The sequence below is a fragment of the Nipponia nippon genome, unplaced genomic scaffold (assembly GCF_047370975.1).
Source record: "Nipponia nippon isolate SJK-2023a ecotype South Korea unplaced genomic scaffold, ASM4737097v1 scaffold_11, whole genome shotgun sequence".
Lineage (NCBI taxonomy): Eukaryota > Metazoa > Chordata > Aves > Pelecaniformes > Threskiornithidae > Nipponia > Nipponia nippon.
This window is the reverse complement of record NW_028262302.1, coordinates 23,908,790-23,936,257: the sequence shown is the minus strand read 5'-3', so window position 1 is coordinate 23,936,257 and position 27,468 is coordinate 23,908,790. Positions and strand designations below refer to the sequence as shown.

The 27,468-nt window shown below is 47.1% G+C and overlaps 1 protein-coding gene and 1 long non-coding RNA gene across 7 annotated transcripts in view; one reads left to right on the top strand and one right to left on the bottom strand.

Moving 5' to 3' along the window:
• Positions 1–5,039: 5,039 nt before the first annotated feature.
• Positions 5,040–9,577, bottom strand: LOC148056881 (uncharacterized). Of its 2 annotated transcripts, none has more exons than XR_015702367.1 (3): positions 9,186–9,577; positions 7,566–8,396; positions 5,040–7,346 (listed from the first exon to the last, which is right to left on the bottom strand). It is a non-coding gene; the product is annotated as an uncharacterized LOC148056881 (long non-coding RNA). The 2 variants fall into 2 exon arrangements; XR_015702368.1 differs by having other exon boundaries at positions 7,566–7,716.
• Positions 8,878–27,468, top strand: part of SYNE2 (spectrin repeat containing nuclear envelope protein 2) — a 200,212-nt gene continuing 181,621 nt past the window's right edge. For 4 of the 5 annotated variants that reach the window (XM_087747934.1, XM_087747933.1, XM_087747931.1 and 1 more), the window contains exons 1-2: positions 8,878–8,998; positions 27,264–27,379. In XM_087747934.1, the coding sequence (XP_087604060.1) occupies positions 27,301–27,379 (79 nt within the window). In that variant the 5' untranslated portion in view covers positions 8,878–8,998; positions 27,264–27,300. Of the gene's footprint in view, positions 8,999–14,865; positions 15,178–27,263; positions 27,380–27,468 lie in introns of those variants that run through there. The other variant, XM_087747930.1, reaches the window with a different exon arrangement.

The following is a 27,468-nucleotide window of genomic DNA, read 5'->3' as shown; positions in this document are numbered from 1 at the left end:
TGGAAGAACTGCAATCATCACAAAATTTCTGCCATGCCTGCAAGGTGTACTTCTTTGACCTTGCTTTTCCCAGTGCAAGCAGTATATGATACGTGATAATATATTGCACTGGCCTACGTATCAGTAGATATTCTCCAGAAACTAAAATTTGGAAAAAGCATTTACTTTGTTTCTGCAGAATAAGGTCAAGGGATTCACTGTGCGGCAGCCGGGAGATGTCCAGCAGCTTCCTCTGGTGCCCAAGGCTGGAGGGGGCAGCTCGGCTCCCCGCTGCACACCGAGACCCGGTCTTGGTCGTGTGTATCTGAGTAAGAGATCTGGGACTTGCCGCAGGACAAGCCCACGTCAGGGGCAATTCAGGAGTGATAATGAGAGGAGTAACTCTGATCGGCAGAGGGGACAAGGGGTTATCGCTGCCCTCCGAGGCTGAGGAAGCCCAAAACTGGCTGTAGGAGGTGTGATCGGCTGCCTCCGAGCCGGGCTCCGAGCCGGGGCTGGCAGCCAGCACGGTGGGTGAGCTCACCCTGACAGGTTGGCCGTGGGGTGCAGCATCCCTGGGGTGGGGAGGGCAGGTTGCAAGGCCATGGAGACATGTGGGGAGAACGGGGGTCGTGGGTCCCACCCGTGGGGCCCTGCAGGGGCTGGGGTGGGATGACAGCAGCGCTGCACCAATCCCGCTGATTTAACCCCAGCTTTGTGCCGGTACGGGCACTTTTTGTTGTCATTTTCCTTCCCTTTCTTTGAAATATGAGGGTGACTGCTGATTGCCGACAGCCTGATGTTTGGGCTAAACACAAAATAACATGTTTGTTTTTTCCCTCCGCAAACTGCAAGCAAGGTGTTGCTCTGTGGTCAGCCCCAGGCAGCGGATGAGCAAGCAAACCCGTGACCAGTACTACTAACGCGTGGCTGGTGGCTGCCCACACACGATGCGATGGTGGTACATGTGCTCCCATGGAGCAGAAGTTCCCCCAGCGCCTGGCACCATGGCCTCGACGGCCAAAAATAGCTGGGCCTGTCTCAGCGAGGGTGATACTGCCGGGGGGCTGGGGCCACGCTTCAAGGGACAGTCTGTCATGCGGTCAGAAAACACAACCGCGTCATATTTGGCATGCATTTCCCTTGGTTTCAGGAAAACTATTTACAAATAAATACCAAATCGTTTGCCCAGGAGGAGAGGACTTGGCTAAAAACCTGCCATGCCACTGCACAAGTGTTTGGCAGCTCAGGATCCTCACGGCGGGTTTAAGGGAGAGGACGTGTCCCCTAACGCTGCTTTTAAAATAGACCAGTGTGTAAATGAAAGAGCAATTTAAGGACTCTGGGCGATGCAGGACAGTGAACATTTCTCAAAATATAGGAGCTGTCCCCACACAAATTATAACAGATGACAGTTTACTAAATATATCCGCAATGCCAAAACAAACAGCACTAAGTACCAAAACAAGAGGTCACTGCGGTCCGTCTTCCATCCGCCACTTTTCTTTCTGATCTGCGAGGGATTTTCACCGGGAGGACTGAAAGATGAAGCAGAGAGGTAAAGCGTATGCAAGCGTCTGCCAGGCAGATGGATTCCCATTTTGGCAAATGCTATCAGTTGTGCCTTCGAGGGTCAGTGCAATATCTCATTATAGTCCCTGCCTATCCCCTGTGACCAAAAAAGTCACAGTCGCCCAGAAAATCTTACACTGAAGACAACAGCAGCTTTACACAGGTAAGGACTGAATGAGACTTTCAAGCTAGAGACCAGGATAAATTGCAAAATAATAAAGGTAATGAGAAGTTAATTGTATCTCTTGCCCTGAAGTACATTTTAAATATCGTCTGCTTTTCAGGCTTGTGCATAAATACGCATAATTCTGCATCTTTAATTGAAATATGTATTCAGCTCGGCTGTTTTTCTGCTGACAGCTCAGTGGAGTTACACTGTTAATAATCATAACAATTATTTAGTGGTATTGCGATCCTGCTAAGAGATCTGAGCCATGGTCTAAGATTATAGAAACCTGGAACCAAAATATATGCCCAGCCCAAGAGCTGAAATCCACTCATAAATTTGATAGTAAAAACCCCTTTTCTAGCCTTTTGTATGAAAATATCAGCCTAAGGGAGGCAGGAACCCACATCGAACTGAAATTTTTAGAAACCATAAATCTAATTCCCTCAGCCCTTCTTGCAAATCTCAGCCAACTGAGTCATCAGTGAAGAAATAATCATTTTAGTGGGATTCCTAAATAGCCCCTGCGCAGGACTCATCCCAAGTGAGAGCAGTACACGGAGTAGGGCAGTATCCAGGCAGGCTCGTGTTCGCCTGGGCTTTAATCCCCTTGCAGACAAAATCCTGAACTCGAATGCATGGAAAATTGCTGTTGCTAATCTTATTTTGCAGGAAAAAATTGATGTACTTCAACCAGCATCGTTGGCTAAAAGGCAAGGTACTGCCTTTTAGCTTCTGACTTAGAAGAAACCTTGTATGCACATACACTCCACTGGCTGGCAAAGTTTCTGGAACTACATTTTTTCCTTTAAAATTCTGAAGATAGATACAATAGCAGCCTGAATTCCTCTTTTTTGTGTTCTGTATCACTGCACAGTGGCAGCAGGGCAGTAGACATTTCATAGGCCATAAAACCAGAATGGGCTTAATCCTCTTCTCACACTAGATTTACATTTGTGTGACTGTTAGTGAAGTTGGCAGTAAAGATGTTGACAGAGCTGAGGGCTGGCTGGGGCCCAAGGGCACTGATTTTTAAAGGTGGTGATCAGGATTACTAAATCCTGCTTCCAAAGAAGCCTTAGCCCCACTTCCTACCCTCGAGAGCTTTTTTGTTCTCCATTGAATCACGGTTGAAAATGGGCTGTAGCCACCCAAGACATGTAGGTGTTGCAGTGGAAGCAGAGGCAAATCAAACCTTTTCCTGGAGGCAGCAAGGAAGGAAAAGGCTGTCAAGAGATTAAAACAGTCGTTGCTCGAAGTGAAACTACTGCAGGTCTTGTCTGAGCCTCAGAGAAGGGGCTTCAGGGGTGAGAGAAGGCCATTAAACGAAAAATGCGTAAGCCCTTGGGTGCCTTCTGGTGCCCAGTTTTGCTTTACAAGCACCTGGAGCTTGCAGATGGCCCGTTGGAGCTATTTTGCAAAGAAGCTGCTTGCCCAGCCGCTGTTATTTCCTTGTACGTCCTGCAGGTTCCTGAATCCAGACCTGGCATTTGACCACTACACTGTGTTTCTCCAGCTTCTGCTATGGTCAGCTGAATACAGTGTTTCTTGGAAGGTTTCTCTTACCCAACTTCTGAAAAATAGAGCCAAAATTGAGATGCCAAACTGCTGGTAGGATGCAGTGTGCTTGGGAGGCACCAGCCAGCCTTGGAGCATGAGGGTAACGCTGATAGGACCGGTGTTGTCTTGATTGCAGGCTCATTACAGTGCTCTTACAAATATGCTGCAGTACAAGTGCTGCAGCAGCGACAGGCCAAGGATAGAAGAGGCAATAATTTTTATTAGACAGACTAACGTAAGTGAAAAAAGTGGATAAACTTTTGGGTTTAAGATAAGGGGATTCTGAGCCCAAAACCTGTCCTGAGTTTACTGAGATCTGGTCAAGGTCTTACAGACTCCTAAAGGTCCATTAAGACCTTGACCTGACCTTATCAGGAGTCTGACAGACTCCTAAAACACAGTCTCCTGAGCCCACTAAGGCCATCAAGAATGTAAGGCTTCAAGTGGGATCCAAAAAGGCACTTAAATACCTGAAGCAGGACTTGGACAGGTCGCAGGTACCTCAGCAAAAACCTGTGGTCCGAGAGACTCCACTGAGCTGGTATTGAGGGCTGGGGGTGCTCAGCTTTGAATTTTAATTTTCAGGGTGGAACCTGAAGTTACGTCTCTTTACGCAACAAACCCGCCTCACCTGTAACCAAGGAGCTGGTGCACTTTGGGAGGTGGGAAAATGTAGACTGGAAACCTTTATTCATGCACAACGCCTGCATTATAAGTGGAGCAAAATGAGCCCTGCTCAGTTCAGATACAGGTAGCCGTCCTCAGGAGACTAACCTGGGCTGTGCCTCCGTATGAGCAGGGTCCGGTGCCTCTGCTCGGAAAAATTTGGGAGCTCACCCCAAACTTAACTGAAACACCTCACTCATATAGTGCTGCATAGGAAGATGAAAGTGCATGGTGCAGGCTCCTGGATGCTGCTATAACATTCAGGAACTGATTTGTAAGCATAGGAGTCTTCAGTTTGTCCTGTCTTTAGCCAGGACCCATAGTCCACAGGTAAAATCAGGGGAAACAGGGAACTGAAGAAAAGGTAAGGATATTTACTTTGAGAAGCGTAGATTTCCTAATTATGAACCTATTCCAGGAGATTTCCTACAGATTTGCTGCAACTTCAGTGTTACTAACCTATTTTTCTCTTTTGGAGCTGTGCTTTTCTGTCCTTAAATTAGCTCGTGACCTAACAAAGCATTTAAGCACGTGCAACTTTAACCATCTAGATGTTTCCACTGACCTCAGCAGGAATAATCAGGTGTTAAAGCCAGTGTCCATGCCTAAGTAGCCTGCTGGATTGCCGTCTTACATGCTGGGGACAGTGTCATACATAAATGTTTAGATTAAATGGGAAGGGAAAAGGGAGCATTTCTAACATGATTACAGTCAGATTTCCTTTTATGTTTGTCGTGGTTTAACCCCAGCCGGCAACTGAGCCCCACACAGCCGCTCGCTCACTCCCCCCACCCCAGTGGGATGGGGGAGAGAATCGGAAAGGTGAAAGTCAGAAAACTCATGGGTTGAGATAAGAACAGTTTAATAATTGAAGCAAAATGAAATAGAATAGTAGTAATAATAATAATATAATAATAAATAATAACATACAAAGCAAGTGATACACTATACAATTGCTCACCACCTGCCGACCAATGCCAAGCACATCCCCGAGCAGCGATCTCTGCCCCCCGGCCAGCTCCCCCAGTTTCTATACTGGCATGACACCATACGGTATGGAACAGCCCTTTGGCCAGTCGGGGTCAGCTGCCCTGGCTGTGCCCCCTCCCAGCTTCTTGTGCACTGGGCAGAGCATGGGAAGCTAAAAAGTCCTTGACTGGTGTAAGCACTACGTAGCAACAACTAAAACGTCAGTGTGTTATCAACATTGTTCTCATACTAAATCCAAAACACAGCACTATACCAGCTACTAGGAAGAAAAATCTATCCCAGCTGAAACCAGGACAATGTTTTGCAGAGGAAAATAGTATGCAAAAGCTGCACACGCCTACATGGATTCAACCTTTCTTTCCTCTTTTTTGAACTCCTTAATTCTGAAAAACAAGTTGCGCGTGATTGCTGAAGAGAAATTCTCCCCGAGGCACTGGGCCATGGGCATTTTTTGAGGGGCACTGTAGATTTAGGCAGACCCCTGTTCACCTACTTCTGGCTACGCTTTCCCACTCCAACTCTCTTCCTCCAGTTGCACCTCGGTGGAAATGAGGTGAATTGTGCCTGGGAACTGAGCCAGGGTAAAAATAATTGAGGTGGGGAGGGTGCTGCTTTTGTTTAAGGAGTCTCCTGGTCTGTTTGACAACACAACAGCACAAAGAGCTGCACCAGCACAACAGAGGGAGCGTAACCCCACTGCTCCATCAAAGCGCTGCCACCAAAATTGGCGTCTGCCGAGCCGCAGCCTTATCTCCTCAGCATTGCTGTGCCAGCAGGGTGGAAGGTAGGAGAGTCCCAAGCTGAGTTTCGACTCTCACTTCTCCCTCCCCTTTCCCAATCCTTCTCTCTCCTGTGAGGGATGGGGTGAGCAGAGAGCAGCTGGGCACAGAGGCTGAGGTTTCTGGCATGGTGCTGGTCCCTTGTTCTTTTGCTGTATTGTCCTGTTCCCAGCTCCAGCTTGTGCTGTGCGTTCCCGTCTCTGTGCTGGATCCTGCTGCCCCCTCAGTTGTGCTGACATACCTCTTTGTGTGTCCATACCGCAATCAAATCCTGGAAGCAATCCAGCTGAAAACAAAGTATTCTTCTCCTGGACTAATTTTCATCCGGCTCCCAGCTCCAGCTCCAGCATGCACACCGTGCCAGCATGGCACAGTGGGTTGCACGCAGGGGAAAGAGAGGGTCACCGGGCCAAAGGTTTGTTCTGGCAGACTACAGAGCAAACATGACTTGGAGTATTTAAACAAACTTAGTTTACACAGCCATCACTATCCTTCAGAGTTAACACTTTATCCAGCAGACTTGGGGAACTTGATCTCCCTCCATTGTTGGAATCCAGTTGTGCAAATTCTGCACTACAGAAGGGATGTCCTACCACGAAGCTCATGCCGTTCATCCATGTGGGACCTGCAAGTGCGAGATACCTGGATGCCTTGTACAAGAGACATCCTGTGGCATCCAGCTCTGTGAGTTTGCTGTTCGGGGTGGTGTGGGAAGGTTGGGGCAAGACGCACTGCTGAACTGATCATAGACTCCTTCAGGAGGCACATGGGAATTGTGAGAGCTTCTCATCCCCTCCACAGTTACCTTCACCATTGCCGGTTGTAGCCTGTAGTGCTGCTGTGCAGGTCTTTTCCCCAGTGCCCCGTGCATCTGTCCGGACAGCTCATTTCGGACACCCATGGGCAGTAGGTGAGAGCCCTGATCACACAGCTTCCAGCTGTTCACCTTCCACGAAGACTGACCCATGGCAGTCACTTGCTAGCCTCGCTGGCAGCACCCATATACCTGTCAAAGCAATAGTCTGAGCACAGGGCTTTAGCAGTTCCTAGCTGGAAGGCTGTGTATAAAAAGAGAGACGAAAGCTTATTTTCAGGGTGTCAGGATGTACAGAGTAATCAACAGCCAGAAGATGTGTATATAAAGTAGGCATATATGACTTAATTCTGTCTTTGTGTCACACACCTTTTTTTTTATGGTTTTATTATTTAATTACTCACATTATGCCTGTCCAATAACAGCAATTAGCATTAGTAATATTTAGTGTCATATCTTCAAAGTGCTTTACAACTAGTTATGAAATGCATAATTTGAGTGAAAACAAACACCTTGGGCTGGGACCTGCGCTTGTGTTTGAGAAAGCCTGGCAGGTGCCTGCAGTGCTGCGTATGCTGGAACGAGGAGCTGTGTAATTCATGGTGGGGTTAAGCCAGCGGGAAGAGCACGGAGCGATAATTCGGGGTGGTGTTCTCCAAGGCACAGAAGGTCGAGACTCTGTGAGACTTCTTTTGCTGAGTTTAATGGCATGTGGAAGAGCCTCAAGTGATCAAGAGGGGGGGTTGAAATAATTCTTCAATTAATAAAGCTTGGCTTTGATATTGCATCTTCTCTCATTCCTTAAACACAAGACTGAAATCTGGCAGTCAAAAGTAGTAGATCAGTCAGAAATGCTTGTTTCACTTTGAGGATATGCATTACAGTAGCCATAACATAGAAGTTAGGAAACTACAGCACAGCCTGAATGCAGCTCTTTGCTTTCAACTGTGTCCCTGGAGTATCAGACAACTGTGTCTCTTTACAAACACTAATTAATCCTCGATAAAACAAGTAAAAAAAGTACACAAAGAGCACTCACAGGTCAATTTGTTGCAAGGACGGCATGAATCGGAGCAGGTGTTTGCAGGGCAGTCAAGTTGTAACCAGCTTTAACTGATGCTTTTGCAAGACATCATGTTCTTGGGCTCCAGCTGAAATAGCACTTAAAAAGGTGCAGGGTTCACTTTTGTCTGGGAAAGAAAAAAAAATCCTTACAGAAAATCAGGGCTCCAAATCTGGCAGAACTTCTTTACACACATCTGTGGGTATAAAGAGAAACTTGAGTAACTAGGTACATTTGGCTTTGTAGCCTTCAAATACAGGACCTCGCTTGCTTCCACGTTTTTAAGTTGGTTGATGTATTATCAGCACAGATTGAGCAGAAACCCAATGTATCGGCACTGGCAGAAAGTGGCTTTTGGAAAGTTACATTTTTCTTTGGATAGCTGGATGACCTCTGGCTGTGTAAAGCAAATCTCAATATTTATATCCTCTCACTTTGTGAAGTCTACAGCCCAAAGCTCTCCAGTATCAAATGGAACAAATCTGAGAAATTCCTTCCTCTCCCCCTCAAAAAAAACTTCTCTGAAGGTCCAAAAAACCCCTAATTTGCTGCACGTTCATGTAACTGGCCCCCATTGACCCCTTCAGAGATCCGGCTGGGCAAGGCCAGGCGATGTGGTCCCTGGGGCCGAGGAAAGAGCCTGGATCTGACAGAGGGGAAGGCGGCTCCTGCCTGGGATCTGCGGCTGAGGTGAAGGGAGCTGAGCTTGGTGAGGGCTATGGAGGCCGTGCAGGAACCGCAGGGGTCTCCAATTTTTGCCTGCTTGTATTTCTGATCTTCTAAATTTGATGTGGAGGTGCTGCAGATCTGTGACAACACAAAAGCCGTTTATTTCTTTGTATCACCTGTGACCAGAACGTGGTTATCAACACGCAGGTTTTCTTACTTATTTCCAGCACAAACCTGTACCCGAAGCGCAGGGACACACACGCACACACAGGGTGCTTGCGGCCTTGCCTGGCGGCCTTGCCTGGCTGTTTCCCAGCGGTGGGACGGGCAGTGCCGTCCCGGTTGGCGCTGGGAGGGAAAACACCGGGAAGCCCCGAGCACGAAAAACGAAGCCCGGTGAGGGCGGAGTGCGCGGGGAGCGGGGCACCGTCCCCCTGCTCTCGCTGGGGCGTCCCACGGCACAGGCACAGCCGCGGGCCCGCCCGGGGCGCTCCTGCGGCGGCCTGCCGCAGGCAAACACCACACGCGTGGGCAGAGCCGGGAGGCCGCCCCGGGGAGGCGGAGCGCGGGCCGGGCCGGGCTGCGGGGGCCGCGGCCGCGCCGCCTTCCCGCCCGCGGGCGAGGAGCGCGTTCGCTCGCTGGCAGCGGCCGGTCCCTCCTCCCCCTCCGCCTCCCGCCCGCCCTCGCCGCCGCCGCCACCCGCGCCCGCCGCCGCCGCCGATGCCGGGACTGCGCCCGCGGTGAGTCTGCCCCGCCGGGAGCCGCCCGCGGGAAGTTGCGGCGCGGCCCGGCCCGGCCGCGCCTTTGTGAGGGGAGCAGCGGTTCTGCCTGACCCGGCCCCAGCCCCGCCGCCCCCGGCCCGCCGGTGTCGCCGCCGCCCCGCCCGGCCCCGCTCCGCTCCCCTCAGCTGCTCCGCCGCGGCCGTACCTGCCGCTCTTTGTTCCCCGCCGCCGCCTTTGTTCCCTCGGTGCCGGCTTCACCTTCGGCACCGCCCGCGTCCCCCGCGGGACGCCGCTGCAGGGTGGGCGCGGAGAGACCCGGCTCCCGGAGCGGGTTCCCCCCCCCCCCCAAGCCCTTTTTGCCGGGGAAAGGGGGGAAAACAACCGCGGGGCAGCGGCGGGAGTTCAGCCGGCGGGGGGGCACGGCCGGCGGCGTGAGCCGGGTTTTGTGGGAACTCCCGCCTCCGCCGGGCCCGGGCCGGCCCTCCCGGGAGCGGTGTCCGGCCGGGAGCGTCCCCGGCCGGGAGCCGGCGTCGGCGGGCTCGGGGGCGGCGGGGAGCGAGGCCCGGGGGAGGGAGAGCGCGGGGGTGCGGGCAGGTAAACGGCCTTTCCTGCGGCTCCGCGTCTGGGGCGCCCGGGGTTATCGCCTGCGAAGTCGTTATCTCTTGGGTTGCGTATTTCGAAACGGATGGTGGACACTTATTCAGGCGAAGTTCTCGGGAGGAGGAGGGACTGCTTTCCTGCGAGGGCCACAGGCGGCACGGGCATTTCTTCAGTCGCTGCTGCTGCCCTGGATAAAACGTTGCCTGCTGAGGACTCGCGCTTTCCGTTCTTCCCGCCGCACATGGGCTCCTCTCTCCTCCCGCCTTGCGTGCCGTCTTCCCGCCTGCCTTCCCTCCCTCCCGTCTTTCCAGGACTCCTGGCAGCCTCCTGTTTCCTCTCGGAGCAGTTATTACGGATCCGCGTTACTGCGGCCCATGGGATGCCGCGCGTGGGGCGTCTGTAACTTGGCGCTGACTTTGTGTCAGGTGCTGCGTGTGCGTGGATTTCAGGGAAGTCTCTCTGTCCTCCTTTCACCTCGGTCCTCTCCCTGGCCCCCCCAAAACAGGGTCATTTTTCTTCTCTGTTTGCCTGAGAGCTGCTGGAGGAATTGGGAGGTAGAGCAGGTGCACGTTCCTTGGGTTATTCAAAGTGTACAGAGAAAAAACTTTGAGCAAGTTTGTTGGAGAGTTTCTCACAACCTTTGTCAGGTCAGTCACTGTGTGTTCCTCACGCCTCTGCTTCCCTCTTTCAGGGTGCCCCACGTCCTGTCTGTCCTCTCCCCTCTCTTTCTATCATTCCCTCTTTTTCCTCCCTCTCAGGGCGATCTCCGTCGCAGGACAGACAGACAAAGACGTAAGCGCCATGTGCAGGATCTTGGTTAGTTGTTGGGACTGTTGGCCAAGCTAACAAAACCGTAGCTTGGCGGGCACGTCTGTTTATACCTCTGTTTGAAACGCAATACCTGCAGAACGCACACACATGGCCTCTGGCGCCCAGTTAGCTGAGTCACGGGCCTCGGCCACTTCTGGGGTGGTTTTAGAGCTCCGAGAAGGAGCACGGTGGCGGCTGTTAACGCGCTGCCCGCAGTAACAGCACCCGCCACCCTGCAGGCACACACACGGCCACCTCACGTTGAAATCAGGGCAGCCTAAATAATTGATTTCCAAGGCAGAAGAAGGCATGGCATAGCAGGAGGGGACGGCGCAGTCTGGAAGCAGGGGAGCGGAGGCCCTGGCACCTGCCAGCGAGGGCGATGGGGACAAGTTGGAGCAGAGAGGGGTGGGCAGTGACACACGGGAGTCAGGAGGGGTGATGAAGAATCAGCGGTGACTGCGATAAGCATATCGCCCTGTGCTGATTTGTACAGTGGCAGTGTTTGGGCCCCCCTCGTGCGAGGTGCTGTGCAAACACATATTCAGAAATGTGTAAACGATGTTTGTTCTCCCCTTCTTCATAATTTCATAGATTTCATAGAATGGCTTGGGCTGGAAGGGACCTTCAAGATCATCTAACTCCAACCCCGCTGCCGTGGGCAGGGACGCCACCCACCAGACCAGGTTGCTCAGGGCCCCGTCCAACCTGGCCTTGAACACTGCCAGGGACGAGGTGTCCACAACCTCTCTGGGCAACCTGTGCCGGTGCCTCACCACCCTCTGAGTAAAGAAGTTTTTCCTAACATCTAATCCAAATCTCCTCTCTTGCAGTTTGAAACCGTTCCCCCTTGTCCTATCGCTATCTGCCCTTATAAAGAGTCTGAAGGGTATGATATAATGAAGGGTAATGAATGATAATTGCCTTTTTACCCTAGTTATCTACAAAAACATACATCATCAAAGTTCCTTTATTTAAACAGTTCTTTACAAATAACCTCAGGAAACTGTATTTTAAGTGCTGTTGATATCATACCGTGTTAAGAATTGAGCATGATGGTTTAAGAGGGGCAAAGGAACTTATTTTTCTCCAATTAAATCTGACTAAAAGTTCATGAATATAAATGAGAACTGTGTTGGTGTCAGTAGCACTCGGCCAGTCCCGTAGTGTGCTAGCTATTTTATATTTATTTGTCAGGCAAAGATTTTAAGCATAGACACAATGAAGTAATTCAAGAAGCGGCATGCATTGCTGGGTAATGATCTAATAGGTTGAAAATGCTTTATCTCCCTAGCCGTTAATTTTAAGTTTTACGGTAGAAGGGAAAGTAACAAAAGAAAAAATTGTTACTATTTGTTCCTTTGCAGTTTTTAACTGTGGGGTTTATGTTATTTTTTCTGATAGGTTTTTGGGCAAAGTTGCTTCTTGTTTCAGGAGAAAAATGCTTTGTTTCAGGGGAAAAAAGAGCCACAGTTTAGTCCTTTTACTTAGTTCATTGTAAGTGTTGTAAAACCCCTTTACCAGTAATTAATTCCACAAACAGCAAATTTAGCGCCGCTCGGTTTCCTCTCCATCTGAATGTAGAAATGAATTAAAGAAAAATCCCAAAGAGAGCATGAAGAAGCACAGCTTGGAAGATCAGGTATAAAGAGCCTCATTCATTTTGGTTTATCTGTAGTACAGGGATATGCCCTTACTCCATGAATCATCTCCTGACATCTGTTTGCAGCGCTGTTTTCTTAGCAACTGTGTCTCTGTTTTAGGTCTGGACTCTCAATGGCTGGGTTTGTACGGAGAGATGCAAAGAGATGATCCAAACTCTTCCTAGCAAAGCCGTGCCTTTCAGCCAGTTTACCCAATTTCTTTTCTTCCCTGGGGCACAATAAATACCGGTTTTAAAAGTCTACCAGCCGAGATGCTTTTTCTGTCTATGCAAAGAGATGCTTATCTGTTGCTTACCACAACTGAAGTGTTTCCCCAACATGATCTGGCAGCGTGGGAGAGCACCTATCAGGTTGCAATGGGCTGTGTCATTTCTGATGTTGCAGGAATGAGCCGTGTGTGCCACCACGCTTGCCCTAGGTTTCCCACAGTTTATTTTGAACTGTCACGGGGCTTTTAGATGTGGGAGAGGACGTGGTCTCGGAGGAATGCTGGAAATGTGGATGGTGATGGCAAGGACCCACTCCTAGCAACGTGCCTGTTTGAACAAGCGCTTGGATTAGGTGGTGGGATTATACGTGTGGAGTGCTGTATGAGTAACGCTTTGGGACTGGATCCTTAAGCTGCGATTAAAGAGAAGGTGACATTTCATATACCTCTCACCTAATCTTCCTTTGCCTGAATTTCATCCCTGGCTGGTGTGGGTGGAAGACTCCTGTAACTAAGACAGATGTGGCCATAGCTGCTGGGAGATCAGGTTGATCTGATTTTTGCCCGCTGTGCTCTGCGGAGGGGATCAAGACCTGGTTTGCATCTGGGAGAGTTTTTTACTTCAGCTGATGTGGCTGAATTGGTCTGGAGCATAAATGTATGTCTGGGAGTACAAGTGTTATGTCCATACTAAGGGACAGGCTATGTTCACCCAGCTCCCTCCTGTGCAGATGTGCAGCTTCCCCAGGAGGAGCAGGAGATTATACCTACTGGAATATGAATCCAAAAATGTAGTGTATGTTATCCCATAGGACGTGGATTTGACTGCCTGCCCTTCCTGGACTGACTTGTGTCCTGTGGAGCATGAAGGGTGTCAGCAGCAAGTAGTCACTGTGAAGGATGAACGTATTTTGGCTTGGGATAATGTCGAGAGGGGAAAGACCCCCAATGCCTGGAGCATTTTGTCTGCGAAGGGATTGCAGAGCGGAGACAGGAAGGCTAAACAGTGTCTCTGAATACTGGCCAGCTTCCTGCAACCTTCATGGTTTGCACACAAGTCCCAGTGTTAGGGAGGATACGAAGAAGACAGCCTCTATAGATCACCTAAATCACAGTGTTCACAGAAGGACACGAAGAAAGCTGCTTCTGTGGAGATGCTAAAGGGCCAGGACAGGGACAGAGGAGGGAGTGGGGAAAAAACTTCTGTTTAGCTCAGCCGCGCACACGGGTAGGGAGCAGAAAGCTGGGCTGGGGAAAGGGCTGGTGCAGAACAGGCTGTTCTCTCCCCACAGGAGGGGAAGTGGGGCAGAGCTTTGACTCGGCTTAACTTTGGTCTCTGGTCTCTCATAGGGAGGCATGTTTGCTTTCTAACCTTCCTGCAGCCTGCTGATAACTCCCGACACAATGCGGCCGCACAGATTGGCTCGAGAGGTTTTTAAGGAATTGCTGACCCTGATGCAAGCAGTACTGTTTGTGGCCAGGGATGGGGAAGAAGAGAGAAGAATGGTATTAGTGATTTGAGCTTTAAGACTCAACTTGCAAGTTCTATCAAAGGAAATGACAATTAAGATGGAAAACAAAGCACTTGTAATTACTTTTGTGGAAGTGTAGGGAGGAGGAAGAAATGTGGGTTTTACAGGAAAAAGTTTTGCTTGCTGAATCTTTTGGCCTGTTGGTTGCCAGGAGAAAGACAAGAAGTTGGTGAATGATGGAGTGAAAGGGCAAGGCAGAGAGGGGAATGAATCCGCTGCTGAACATGCCTTGTTGGTCTGCGGTCAGCAGCCCATGTACAACTGGCCACGAAGTGGTTGTAAAGACACTTCAGAAATGGGTTTGGTTCAGTTTGCGTTACTCTGTTTCATGTTGGATTGGTTTTTGTTGTTAATAACCACCTAAACGCCGCAGGGAGAGAAATGAAAGCTGCCCTGTGAGCAGCATGTCCTGCTTCTTCAAGGCTCTTGTGTAGGGAGCAACATGGAGCTTTCGTTGTAGGAATATTTGATGAAAGCTTCAAGTTCAATGACTAAATGAAGCTCTTCTAGCAAAGCCAAGCCCTCGGTGAGGGTGGTTGCATGTTGTCTAGTTACAAGATATTTACGAGGGAGGCAAGCACAGCGCGCTTGCCCCATGTGTTTCTGGTGGAGACACTCTTTCTCACTTAAGTGTAAACTGAGGGGGTGCTTCTTTGTTTACTTCTTTTCCCCCATCTTAAAGGGGTGAGATTCATCTTGCCAGACTACAACATAACTATCTGCATGAGGGACAGTTGTCCAGACTCCTTTCATAGTCACTAGAGAGGAGCAAACACTTTTGGGCCATGATTCATCCCCACTGAATTGGACATCTAAAAATATATCGGACGAGCTGCCCTAAAAGTGCCTGTTTCTCTCCATTGTTTCTGCAGAGTTCAAACAATGAACGCACATGAAGGCATCTCTCTTGTAGCTGTTTAGTGTCAGGAGAGCTGAATCTCGGCCAAAGTGTCTCATATCCCAGCAGAGATTCTAGGAGGGCTGCTGGTGTCCTCATTTCGACCAGACTTGGCGTCCGTGTAGGTTGCACACTGTGAGGCGGTGTGCCTGGGCGGCTTTATCAGAGACTGGAGAGCAGACAGCAATGTCCAGTTCAAAACCTTCCTCCTCCCCTGGTCAATCATTGGATTCAGAAAAGCTTCGGGCTGGACCCATAGCGCCAGACAATCTTCTGCTATAAATAAGAGGCCGAAAGGGATTTGCGGAGTGGCTTTTTCACGGTCGCACATCAGGTTAGCGGCAGAGGTGGAAGCAATGAGGACGACTGCAGGCTCCCAGAGGTGTGTTCCTTCCCCTGCCCAGGCTCCTTCCAGCTGCCTTGCAATGTGCTGCTCTCCCGGGGGTGAGACCGGCTGCCTGGCGCTTGGTGGTGGACGGCACCCGGTAGGTACTCGGTTCCTTTTCACAAAAACTTTTTGCAAAATTATTTAAGCTGTTACTCATCCTCCTTTCCCTGTCCTTTCTCTTACAAAAATCCATAGTTCAGGGACATAGTTGAATTATTGTGTATCTGCTGGACTGGTGTGGATGATTGTATGTGTGCTCTCCATCTGCAGCACATGGCTAAACCTTGAAGGGGTAAGTGTGCTTCACTTCAGGCTCGCAGTGGCCTAAGGCAGCATGTGTGGTGCTCAGATGATGTTTAAACCGATATATCTAAAACTTGCAATGCGTATCTAAATGCAAAGCTCAGGGAGCTTTGGAGCTGCGCAGGGAGCTGTGACCTGGTCTGCTCTGAAGTGTTGCTGCCACCGCTGTGTTATTTAGTAGCCTGGAAAAAAACAATCACTAGCTCTTCTGGAAAAAGCCTAACTTATCTGCAGAAGTAAACCAGGTAGGTTAAGGATAAAATTCCTCCTGTGTGGAGAGCTAGTTTACAGCAGAAAGACTTCCTTTGCTAAATGAGCTGAGTGTCTAGGGGGAGAATTTGTTCAAGGAATTTGCTTGTATAGCAGAGATACGAAGTACAGGCAAGTACTGAGTGTCAAATGGATCCTGTGCACTTCTGATTTTGGACAAATACCAGAGCATTTCCTATCTTTTTTGATACGTGAGAAAGAATATGATAGCAGTGAAATAGAAAGAACGTGTTGTCTGAGCCAGGATTTGATTCCTGAAGTTCTGCTTAGGGGGTCTGTGGGTGAGCTCCAAGAGGTGAAACAAATTGCAATTTGATCCCAGAGAGAACAACTGGGGAGAGGAGGGAAAGAGCAAACTATTAAATAAGAGCTGGGAGAAAAGCCAGTCTCCAAAAATAAACATTGAAGATCAATTCCAGGTATTTCCTGGTATTGTCACCTTGCTTCATCAACCACTTGGACTGTAACAAGCGGTTTCACAGTTAGCAGACTGGCAGGTTTAGGGTTGTTTGTTTGTTTGTTTGTTTTTGAAGAAAAAAAAAAGTGTCTGATAGATTATTTGCAATGTTGTTTCTTATGCAGAACTGGGCGGGATGTTGGTGATGAAATACCCCTGGGATGGAGAAGGCAGAGCTTGTTATTGTAAGAGGGAAGTAAGAGCAGAGCCGGCTTTGTTTCAGGGGAGTGGAAAGTCTGAATTTTCTTCCCAGTTATGTGCCCAGGGCACCTCAGGAGTTCCTGCAGGGGAGGCAGCAAACACTTGTGCAATGTAGGTGTGAGCAAACGCTGTTCCTGCAGACCAGTTGTGCCTCACTAGATCTATAGGTAGACTTGGAATGGCTTTACAGATACTGTTTGCAAGTGAAAGCTTCACCTTTGAAAAGCTTGGAGGTGACTCTGAACATGTTTCTTCTTGCAAAGTTTTTCCGAAAAGCTGGTCCAGGATTTTACTGTACCGAAAGCCAATGCCTGGATTGTAAGGAAATGGAAGCATATCCTGTTCCAAGGACTTGCATTGGCGGTCACACACCAGCTCCTTGCTGGATTTCCATCCTGGATGGTGACTCTGAGAGGTGTGTCTCTGCAAACCATACAGAAACATGCCCCAGTGGGCTGGAGTTGGCTGGGGCGGCCAGCCGTGGCTCGCAGCTCGCCTCACCTGCTTGGCCACGGCCTTGCTGCGGCTGCCTGGCCCAGGGGAGAATGGTACAGCAGCTCTGCTTACACAACACGCGTCTTCTGTTGCTTGACTGAACTTGTCTATAAGTAACTTTGTGTTAGTAATATTGCTGCCTTTCAGCAAGGGAGATGCACGGGGCTCACAGGCATTTGTCGTGTTTTGTCTTCTTTGTAAGAAATCCTGATTCCCAAAGAAAGCAGCCTGCAGCTCTGCGATTCATGCACTGATGAGGAGACTCTGTTATCCTGCATGTGCAGACGGGAAATGCATGAAAGAAGTAAGGCATCCTTTAGCCTTTGCTGCTTCTGATTTGGATTCCTTGGCTTTGCAATTGCAAGTGTATTTTTTTAATTTGGTTTAGTGAGAACAATTTATTCTAGCAGGTTACTGTGTAGCACCAAGTTCTTTCTCTTGGGTTGTCTGTGTGTAGTTTGGCTGTTTGGTCCTCTCTGGCAACAGTACTGGTAAGAATAACAGTGTTTGGCCTCGTTTTCACTGCACACACAAAGTTATTCTACAGGCTTGAAACTACGCTATAAATCAGAGATTTAGGTTTGTGTGTTGTTTTTTTTTTTTTTTTTCTCCTAAAGCAACTAATTCTTTGAAAGCAAAGAGAAAGACATTTTATTTGTCTTAAGCAGTAAACAAAAGTGCTTTACTTTGCGGAGCAGTGTAGAGGCTCTGCTGAGTTGCCTGAGCAAAGCGCTGATTTTCTCCTGCAGCGGAGGGTCCGGCACAGCCAGCGTGGGAGGCAACACCATCGAAAGGCCCTTTTCATCTGTGCAAAACTGGCATAGACATGCGAACGTGCAGGCTGCACTTGTGGAAAGGCTGCTTTGCCCACAAACTTTGAAGTGCATGGGACAGAAAGTGGAAAAACGAACAAACAAGTCCCTGACTAGCGTTTGGGGGGGAGTTTTCAGCCGAAAGGATTATATGGACATGAAAAACTTGCTCTTCAGAGAGGCAGACCCTGCAGGTCAGAGCAGAGGTGTGCTGGGGAAGAGCGGTAGTTTGCATTGCTGTAGCCTCGATTGGACATGCTTGAGAGAGCAGCTGATGAATTCACAGCTGCCAGGCTAGGACCCATCATTTAAATTTTAATTTGCCCTTCAAATTTTGGCAAGCTTCGTTTGCCGTTTGCTTGACAAATCTCTCTTTTGTGTCCTCCTCCTGCCTGCGTAAAACAGCAAGTGCTACTGGAGAGAGCTACTTGCAGTAGATTCCTTTTCTCTGCTATATTTAGTGATCAAAACAGGTTTGTGATCCTTACTGGAATACTGCCAAAGCAGATAGGTTTAGCATGAGACATGCCCTTTCTCTTTTGGCTCCCAAATACACATTGCATTTCACTTTCCTCCCCTTCCCTGACACCATCAATGGCTCTGTCTGCGGAGGTCTGTTGTGCAAACATTGCACTGCTGCTTCCAGTGATTTTGCTCTGTAAGAACAAGTCCTCACTCTAGTGAAAACTCCTGCATTTAGATTGCTGCTATCCCTACCTTTCCCTTTTCTTAATTGCCTGAAAGAGCAGATTACTGGTTTTCAGGAAGATGTTTCTGAACAAGAACAGCCTTATGACTTAATTGAGAAACTCCAGGCCTTTTATTGCTTAGGCGAGCTTCACTCAACGGAATAATCTGTTTGTTAACCATCTGACTGTTTCCTTTATTTGGGGAAAAAGGGAATTAGGAAGGCAGTGGAAAGGAAACATTTGTATTCCTTCAAAGGCAGAATATTACTAGGAGCCTGATTCTCATTAATATCATGTCATTAATGCAAAGCAGGTGTAGTTATTATATACTGCTATTTTAAATACCCTTTACACCATGTAAAGTGGCTCCAGTGTTAATGGCTGTGAGTCTCTATTAAAACACTAACCAAAGAATTTTGGTTGCAGTCCGAGGGAAGGGAAGAAACATTTGTAAAAAAACAGAAGAACTTCTTGCAATACATCTTGCTTGGTTAAAGCAGGCAGCGTTGTCCAGTTTGTTCTGATGAGGCAGTCCCCTGTGTGCGAGTTAAGCTTGCTCTGACTGCAGCCGATTCCCTCCCCCTTCCCTTCCCGATGGTAAAAGCTGACTCTGGGCCGGGAAGTGCGGAGGAAGGGGTATGATGAGCTGTGCGCAGCCCTTCGCTTTTGCGATGGGAACTGCACGCCTAAAGGTCAGCGGTCTGTCCGCATCCCGCGGCGCCGGGACTGCTGTGGCCACGCTGCACCCTTTCCCCTTGCCGAAAGGAGCCCAGGCAGAGCGCGGCTACTCAGTGCTGTGCCTGGCTACCAGCCTCGCCTGAGCCCAGGTAGCTGGGGCAAGGGGGTCAGATAGGGGCGTCTTTCGTGTGAAAATGGAGAAGGGCTTGTAGGAGTGAAACGACAGCTCTTGTCATCTTGTTGCATGCTTTCCTAGTTAGCCAAGTGGGTAGGAAGAGGTCGTGTTTATGCACTGGATGTGCTTCCCAGGTACGGCGCGGATCTTGAGCCAGCTTGTGTTTCTCATGTTGTTTTTACGATAACCCTTCCCGTTATCTGTGGGAAGCGGCCTTGGGGCTGTGGTGCGGCTGGCGTGCCAGGCGGCAGGGAAGCCTGTGAACGACCGCTGCTTTGGAAAAGCTTTTCCATTCTGGTCTCACAGCAACACACCATATAAACGACATGGCTTTTTGCACATACTTGGAGGCTTCCAGGCACTGCACAGGCAGATTTGGGCTGGGATGTGCTTATGGGCTGTATTGTCACCCAAACCCTTGACTTTGATGGAGCCATGAAGTCACCATAGTATTTTTGGCTTCCTGCATAGCAATGTACCCTGGGGTGATCGAGGGGCATGGCATCAGCCTTCTGACCTCCAGGCATTCATCACTCTCTCATTTTACGTTAACAACTGTGATTTTGAGTTCTGAGCAGTTCTTGTTTTTATTAACGACATGGGAAAACTTGGAAACGAGTCGAGATGTGAATGTTTTCTCCAACTTTAGTAAGTATGCTTTGGCACTGCATTTCCACTTGGGGACAGATAAATGTGAGAGAGACTCTTATTCTGAGGGCAAACAAATGCATCGTGCACCTCCACAGGTCAGCTTTCGTGAATATGTGAACGAGGCGTACCTCTGTTAATAAAACCATTTGTGTGTGTGTTAACAGCGTGGAGTTAGTGCAGTTTTCAAACTGTGTAATTGTACCAGAATGACTGATATATTACCACCCCCCGAAAAAATAAAAGGTCCAGAAAGACACTTTCCTAACCACGTTTTTAAATTGATTAATGCCATGGGAAGATCCATTGTGCTTCTGTAACAGGAAGTATTACTGGTGTGTAAATCAAAGACAAAGCAGCAACATTTGCTGGCCTTAAAAAGTGGTGCGGCTTTTGTATACTCATATGCTTGTTCTGGCACGTTTTCAGAAATTATAAATAGATCACTGGGAAGTCCCTGGGTAACAAAAATGTACTGCTGCTGTTTGTCATAAATAAACTAATAAGACATGTCTTGGTCTTGCAGCTCTTATTCTTTGGAGGAGTCCTTACTTGTGCATATAGTTTCAGCGCGTCTGTTCACACGAGGCAGGACTATTTCTGTGGCAATGGGGTGTAGCTTTGTGTCCATCTCTCTGTCTCTTGCAGATCTAATGCTCTCTGGGCTTGGTTCTTTCTGTTCAGCCTTTTCCAAGCTTTTCCCTTTTCATTCCTTCATCTCCAGCTACTGATTGCTTAGGAAGACCCAAGGCCAGAGTTGTTTCAGCCTTATCCCTGGCAGTGCAGTCTCTCTAAGGCTACATGCTCTAATACTGCTTCTTAAAGGACTGGCTGATACCCTTCTGACTGTAGTAGGGTATTATGAAGGATCAGAAGGCTATGGCCTCTTCTCCCTATCACCTTCAAAGTGATGGAAACCTAATGGAAGCCCTTTTCTTCCTCCAGGAAAGCGCATTTAAGTGCCATTATTGCCTACTGGATGATAACAAATATTTTTTTTCTGCCAGACAGGGAGAAGTTGTCAGCTCCTCAAGCAGGGAAGTCAAGGTAGATCTGTCAGTGGTGCTGTCCTGATTTTTGCTGTCTGAGGATCTGGCTCTGAAGGGAAGGGGATCAGTATGTTTGCTGTGTGATCCCATCCCATTGCTATGTGGACCTGTAGAGCAATGTTGGCAAGCATTTTAAATGTGGAAGGCATGGAATTCAGTCTGGAGTAGGACCTTAAGCAAAGAGGGTGATTTAGTGTAAAGATCTTGGAAAATGCATGCTTTAAACAAACCTTCCTCCCCACCCCTGTCACTGGGTGAAAAAATGGTGAAACCCTTGTAAATGAAGTGTTGAGGAGAAAGCGTGATCACCAAACTTCAGTGCTGTGTGAACTTCTCCGACTTAACAGAGGCACGAGTACATCAGAAGCAAGGGGAATAGGCAGTATTGTAAAAAAGCAAAACCCCAAACCATGTAAGGGATTTTCTGTGATAATTCTTCAGGTCATATTATCATGATCTGGATCCCAACAATTTGCTTTTAAGGAGACTGTGACAGACAGAGAAAAATAGTTTACCAAAAGAAGGCGGCTCAGCAGCCCTTCGCAGGGCTCAAGACTTGCACTTCTGAATGTTGCTGCTTCTTTCTGAATGTAAAATAAACTGAGATCTTTGTTGATAACCAAAAAGGAAAAGGGTCTTCAGTTGGCCTGCATTGTGGAGCTCTACTTCCTTTGGACTAGTTCACCAGAGATAAAAATCTGCCGTTTCTGTTCATGACGTTGGCTTGCCTGAACACATGAGTAATAGTAATCTGTTGCTAGGAACAGACTTCAGTTTACATGTAGAGGCCACTATGGAGGGAAAGTCTTTTGAGTCCCTGAGTGGGTCATAAATAATCAGTGGCACTTCAAAGGAGGAAAAGTAAAAACAAACGGTTGGAGATGCCATGCAAAGATGTCTGTAATTCCTGTTGCAACACCAGTGGAAAGCACGTAGCCTACATAATTGGGAAAATATGGGGCATGTGTCTACAAAGGCAAAACCAGTGAAGCAGAGATTTCCTAACAGTGGGTTATAATATTCAGCCACCTCTAGCTGGGCTTGTTTGCAAGGTATCTGCTGCTTTCAGCTTTAAGGAGTGCACATCTGAGCTAATTTCATGCCATATGATTTTTCAAGATTGGCTCATGGGGAGGGGTCTGAGGGTATATCGGTGTGGCAGGCTGTGGCACCGTATAGGGATGTGGGAGTTAGCTGTAAACTCAGAGGCTGCAGACGGTCTTACCTGGGACAGTATGGAAATCACACCAACTAGTTTACCTTGCTTCCTAATTTTGCAGAAGTAACTTTAAATAATGAACGAAATACACATTTTATATTTTAACTCTAGTTACATACATTCTTTTGAAAATGGCAGCGGTTTCGCCGTAGAGGAGCGTACTGTGTAACTGCTATGTTTTTGGTACAATGAAATCTTACCGTGCTCAGTACTTGGAACAGCTGAAAGACAAGGTTTGCAAACGACCTTGATCCAAACTGTGCTGTTAAGGCCATGAAATCCTTGCTAATGAATCCTCCAAATCCATCTGAAGTGTTTTTTTCCCCCTTTCTTCTGAGACAAGAATGTCCTTATAAAGACTCTGCTTAAGAAGAGCATCTCTTAGGTCTCATTGGGACTTAAGCCTCACTGGAGACATGGTATTTAAATCAGTGTTGTCTATTCTCATGATAAAACCTCTGGAATGAAAAGCTCGGGTGTGATTATTTTCAGGTTAGTTCCTTGAGATTTCTAGTCCACTACCTGCTCTTAGGTTTCTCTCTGTCAATGTGCTTATGTCTTTGTGTTACTACCCAGTACATTTTTTCAGTCTGCTGGCTAATTTCAGCTTAATTTGGGAAAGGAAGAGAGATTCCAAGGAAGTTAAGTTGAAATTACGTGATATGACTGTGCTGATCTAATTTCCAGCTATGTTTTTACGTGCCCATTGTGAGAACGGCTGGAGAGGTCAGGGAAGAAGTACTCTATCCAATACCCACTAGAGGAAAGCCTGGATTTGAGTCTTATGAGTGCCCTTATTGTGGGAAAAGCTTTTATTGATGGTTGAACCATTTGAGCTGCAGGTTGAGCCCAGGTGGTCAAGAAATTACTCCTTTGGAGAACACCAGTGGAAAGCTTTTCTCTTGAGGAGGATATTGGCAATGCATCTTTCTTGTGTGACTTCTCCCATGCCGAAGACAAGATGAGCTTGCGCAACAGCTCTGGTGCAGTTCACTTAAGTTGATGAACAGGAAACAAATCTATTGGAAACAAGGTCCCAGTGTTCCTGGAACTCTGTCTTTGGCTCTGTGATACTTCACAGGTTATTTCACAGATTATCCCAAGGTATAAGCACTTAAATGCTTTATTAATGCTAGACTCTCCAGAAAGAGGGAATGACAAGGTCATTTTCTTTACCTTTGGTTTTATCCCCACTGAAAAGGCACGCTATCATTTGAAAGCATTCGATTTCTTTTCAACACTATGGGTATATATTTCATAGTTGTCCAGCATTTCATGGAAATGAAGGATTTGGTTTAGCTCTGCAGGTTCGTTGAGTTGTTACAAAACAAAATAATCAACTTAAATATGAAGTAGAAAAGGTGATTGTTCCTAATGCCTATGTAAAGCATTACTAAGCAATCTTACCAATAGCTTGATGGTTTTAGACTCTTCAGAGGTTGATATGATATAGTTACACTTAATATGCTTTATTTGAATGAAATTCGGGGGGAAGGAGGGGCAAAGGGACTAGCATATTGTCCCTGTATAATCCCTTCTCAGACAATCTGTACCTTGTACCTTTTAAAGAATACTAATCCTTGCAGGTATGTCCTCCAAGAGTGTCCGTGTGTCTCCCTTTCAGCGTGGCTGGGAGTCTTCTGTTGGGGCAGGGCAGGAATCAGAGGCAGCGCAAGATGTCTGTGCTGTGTTGGATGGTGAAGAGGGTTTCAGGGACGTGAAAGCTTTAGCATAAATTTACCTCGTATTAGCTGCACGTTTTTATAGCCTGCACTGTGGATTTGTTGAGTGGATTTCTGTGTTTAAAAAAAGAAATATTTTTAAAAATCCCATCCTTTTGGGAAGGAGGCCTTAATTTGACCTTAAAAGAAAATAGGAGCATATGCCTTTTTATTTATACATGTTCTATGAACGTGTGCCATAATTAAGGTAATTAATTAATAAATTAAGTAACTTAATTAAAGTTAATTAATGCTTTAAAGCTTAACATACTTTCTGCTCTAAAATCCTGAAAATTTTATTAACTTCAGCTACGTTCATGCTTAGAGATCTGAACTCAAGATTCAGAGGCCGCAAGCTGCGCCAGGGGAGGTTTAGGTTAGATATTAGGAAAAACTTCTTCACCGAGAGGGTGGTGAAGCATTGGAACAGGCTGCCCAGGGAAGTGGTTGAGTCTCCATCCCTGGAGGTATTTAAAGAACGGATAGATACAGTGCTTGAAGACATGGTATAGATTCTATGATTCTATAACTGAGACTGGGGTCCCGTCACATGAAGTGCAGTACAAGCACATAGAAGGAGACGCTATGTACTGTGTGGTTGCTGTAGCTGGCGAGGGATGAGGACAGAGGAGGAACAGTCACAGAAAGGTTGAAAATGCATTTTGTTTTGTTTATGAAACTTCCATTAATTCAGTTTGTGGCTCTTGCATATTTTTTCTGTTATCATAGAGGAATTTTAGTGCCAAATCCTGTTCCCTTTCTCTGCACTATACTCCCAATGACCTTATCATCGTGCAAGTTAGGTGAACATGACTTGGCTTCGCCTGTGTCATCGTCTCAAATTTGGATGCATTAAAGTCAAACAGATATATATGTTTTCACTCTTTGGGAATTTTGTGCTGCTTTTGTACCTTTAAATGAAAATCCTTAAATAGTATTGAATTTAAACTAAAATGAAAAAAATGAGAATAAACTTGTGTTAAAGAGAACAAGGGCATGCATTGCCACTGATGTTGAGTGCATGCCCCAGAACCACAGGAACGTACGTACATAGTTTTGGGGACGTCTTGCTTGTAGGTTATGCTGATGTGGCAACGGCGGGTCTCTATGTGTGTGCTTCTAGTCCTATCCCTCTTCCTTTACATGGACACCCAATTTGGGTTATAACCTTAGATCCAAATTCAGGCAGGCTCATTGATTTCACCTGTGGATTCACTGTTGCCCAGTATTTACTATTTCTTAAATATCCCTGAAGGCCTACAGTTGGCCCCTGGAAATTTCAAGGTGGAGGGGATGCAGGTAACTACCTCTGTGTCCTGGGGGCAAAAAGCAACAGATCTGATGATGTGGTTTAGATTTTGCTTACGTGGTGCCCATTTGGGTCTTGCTGCTAACATAACAGCCTTCAAGGTGGCAATCACAAAATCAAATTCAAGACAAACAGTGATACCTGAAAGATATTAAGGCCGCCTGACATTTTGCATTTTTAGACTTTGGTTTTGTATTGCTTGATCTTGAGAGAAAAAGGCAGGAGTTTCCCAGGAAAGATTGCATCGCCTTGGGCAGTGCTGCTGGGAGAACTGGATTCTCACCCAGCCCCTGCAAGATGCTAGCCCTGGCTCTTAAAGCCTGATTTGTATCAGTGGCAGATATCTGCTTGGTTATTTTTTGGCTGTCTGACTCACACTTCTAGCTCAGGAACAGAGGACCTCTGAGAGCTCTCCGGGCTTCGAAGTCCAAGTGTCCTTTAATAAAGGCAACCACTTTATGTTGTCTATTTCTGAACAGATCAAATCTTAAAATCACATAAAGCCTTTGTGCCAGTTGCCTGTATTGGGAGGCTTTGTTAGAACCCAGTATTTAGAAATCTTCTTCTGATTTCCATCCTAACCTCAAGGCATGCCTTATTTATATCATCTTGTTCTTGTGCCGGCTAAAGCTCAAATACCCCTTTTCCTCCTCTTTTTGCTAGGCTAGGCAAGCCACGCTCTTGTAAGATATTTAGATAGCTCTCATCTTTACCTGCCCCAGGTAGAACTCCCCTTTCTTGAATCTGGTGTCTTGAGTTTTAGTTGTAAGTTGTCGGTGACGTGCAGAAATGCTGCGTGCTCACTGCAGCAGTTGGAATGAGTGCTTTGGCCATATGAACTAATATCTATTTCTCTGGGAAACCAGAGTCAGATTAGCAACTCCTTTTTCCCCTTTATTCTCTCTGTGCCTTTTCTTGTCATCAGTAAAATGATGTCCCATGGCAGGGGGGTTGGACTAGGTGATCTTTAAAGGTCTGTCCCAACCCGAACTGTTCTGTGATTCTACAGGTGGGCAATAACCCCTGATCTCACGTAGGTGCTGTAAATGTGAATTGATCGATGTTTGTGAAGCGTTCAGATGCTGGGGTGATGAGTGCCGTAGAAAATCTTGTGAGGGACTTAATAATCCTGTCATCAGAGCAGCTCTTGGATAAAGCACAAGGACGCACATTGTTCAGGGTGAGGAAAACAAAATAGTGAATAGCTCCTCATTAAATGCGCGTTGTCCTTTCAGTGCAGGGAGTGAGGCAGGGAGCGAGGAGAAATAGTATATAGTGGAGTAAACAAAGGCTGCCTCGTGAGCCATATGCACAGGGGACTGAATGTAAAAATTGCTCTGGCATTCTTTAATGTTGTATTTCCTTACTCATCTATTCACACCCTTTATTTTGACGTATACTTAGTAGATGAGTTATTAATATATGGTGTGTAAATCCTAGTACTTCTGATGAAAAGATTACAGTTATTTAGGCAACAAAGCTTAAGGTGAGCCCTTATTTAATTTTCAGCTTTATTTCTTTTTGAATTTGTTTGACTTGGAAGTTCTTGATAAAAATGAATCTGTATCTCAGTATCCAATTTTTCCTACAGTGGAAAATTGAACTGCAGTAACAGAAACAGTGTTAGACTTTTAAGAAAGACATAGCATATTGTTCACTAAAATTGCATTAGGGATAGGGGAGGTATCCAAGGAGAGGAAAATGGAGGAGCTGGAAAAAGAAACGCCTTCGTGGGGGTTGAGGAATAACAAAGATACCAGACAGAAACAGCAGTTGTGGTTGTTCTCATCTGATAACCGCTACTTTTTCATTTGTAAGCCTTTGTCACCTTGGCTTTCTCAAAGAAAGCAACGATATTTGAATTTTCGTAATCCTAGTGCTTTTGTTTTCATGGCAAGACAGACTAGGGTCTATGGTTTGTGTTATGGAGTACTGCCGGCCACCGTTAGAAAAGAGTCAAGGGACCAAAACTTGGATTCACGCGGTAGGAACTGGTGCTTTATTCTGTATGAGCTGAGGAAACGGCCAACCAAGGGAAGAAAGCCCAAACCAAAACACGTGTCTCAGCGCCAGACACTTGAGCATCTTTGATATCATCAATTTTAATTTAAAACTGTACTGATTTTCTTCTTTTTTCCTTTTTTTTAATAATTTCAGTTTGGAAATTGATTGAAGAATTTCCATAGGATTTAATATGGCATCAAAGCAGTCATCTCCCTCAACAGAGGAGCAGGCTTCCTCCGAAATAGATGATCTCTGTCTGTTGCTGCAAGGTAAGTTACTGTAGTTTTCTGCACCTTTTTAATGTAGATTTTTGGCAAAAATCTGTGACTGTGCACAAGTTGAAGGGAATTCTGAGAAA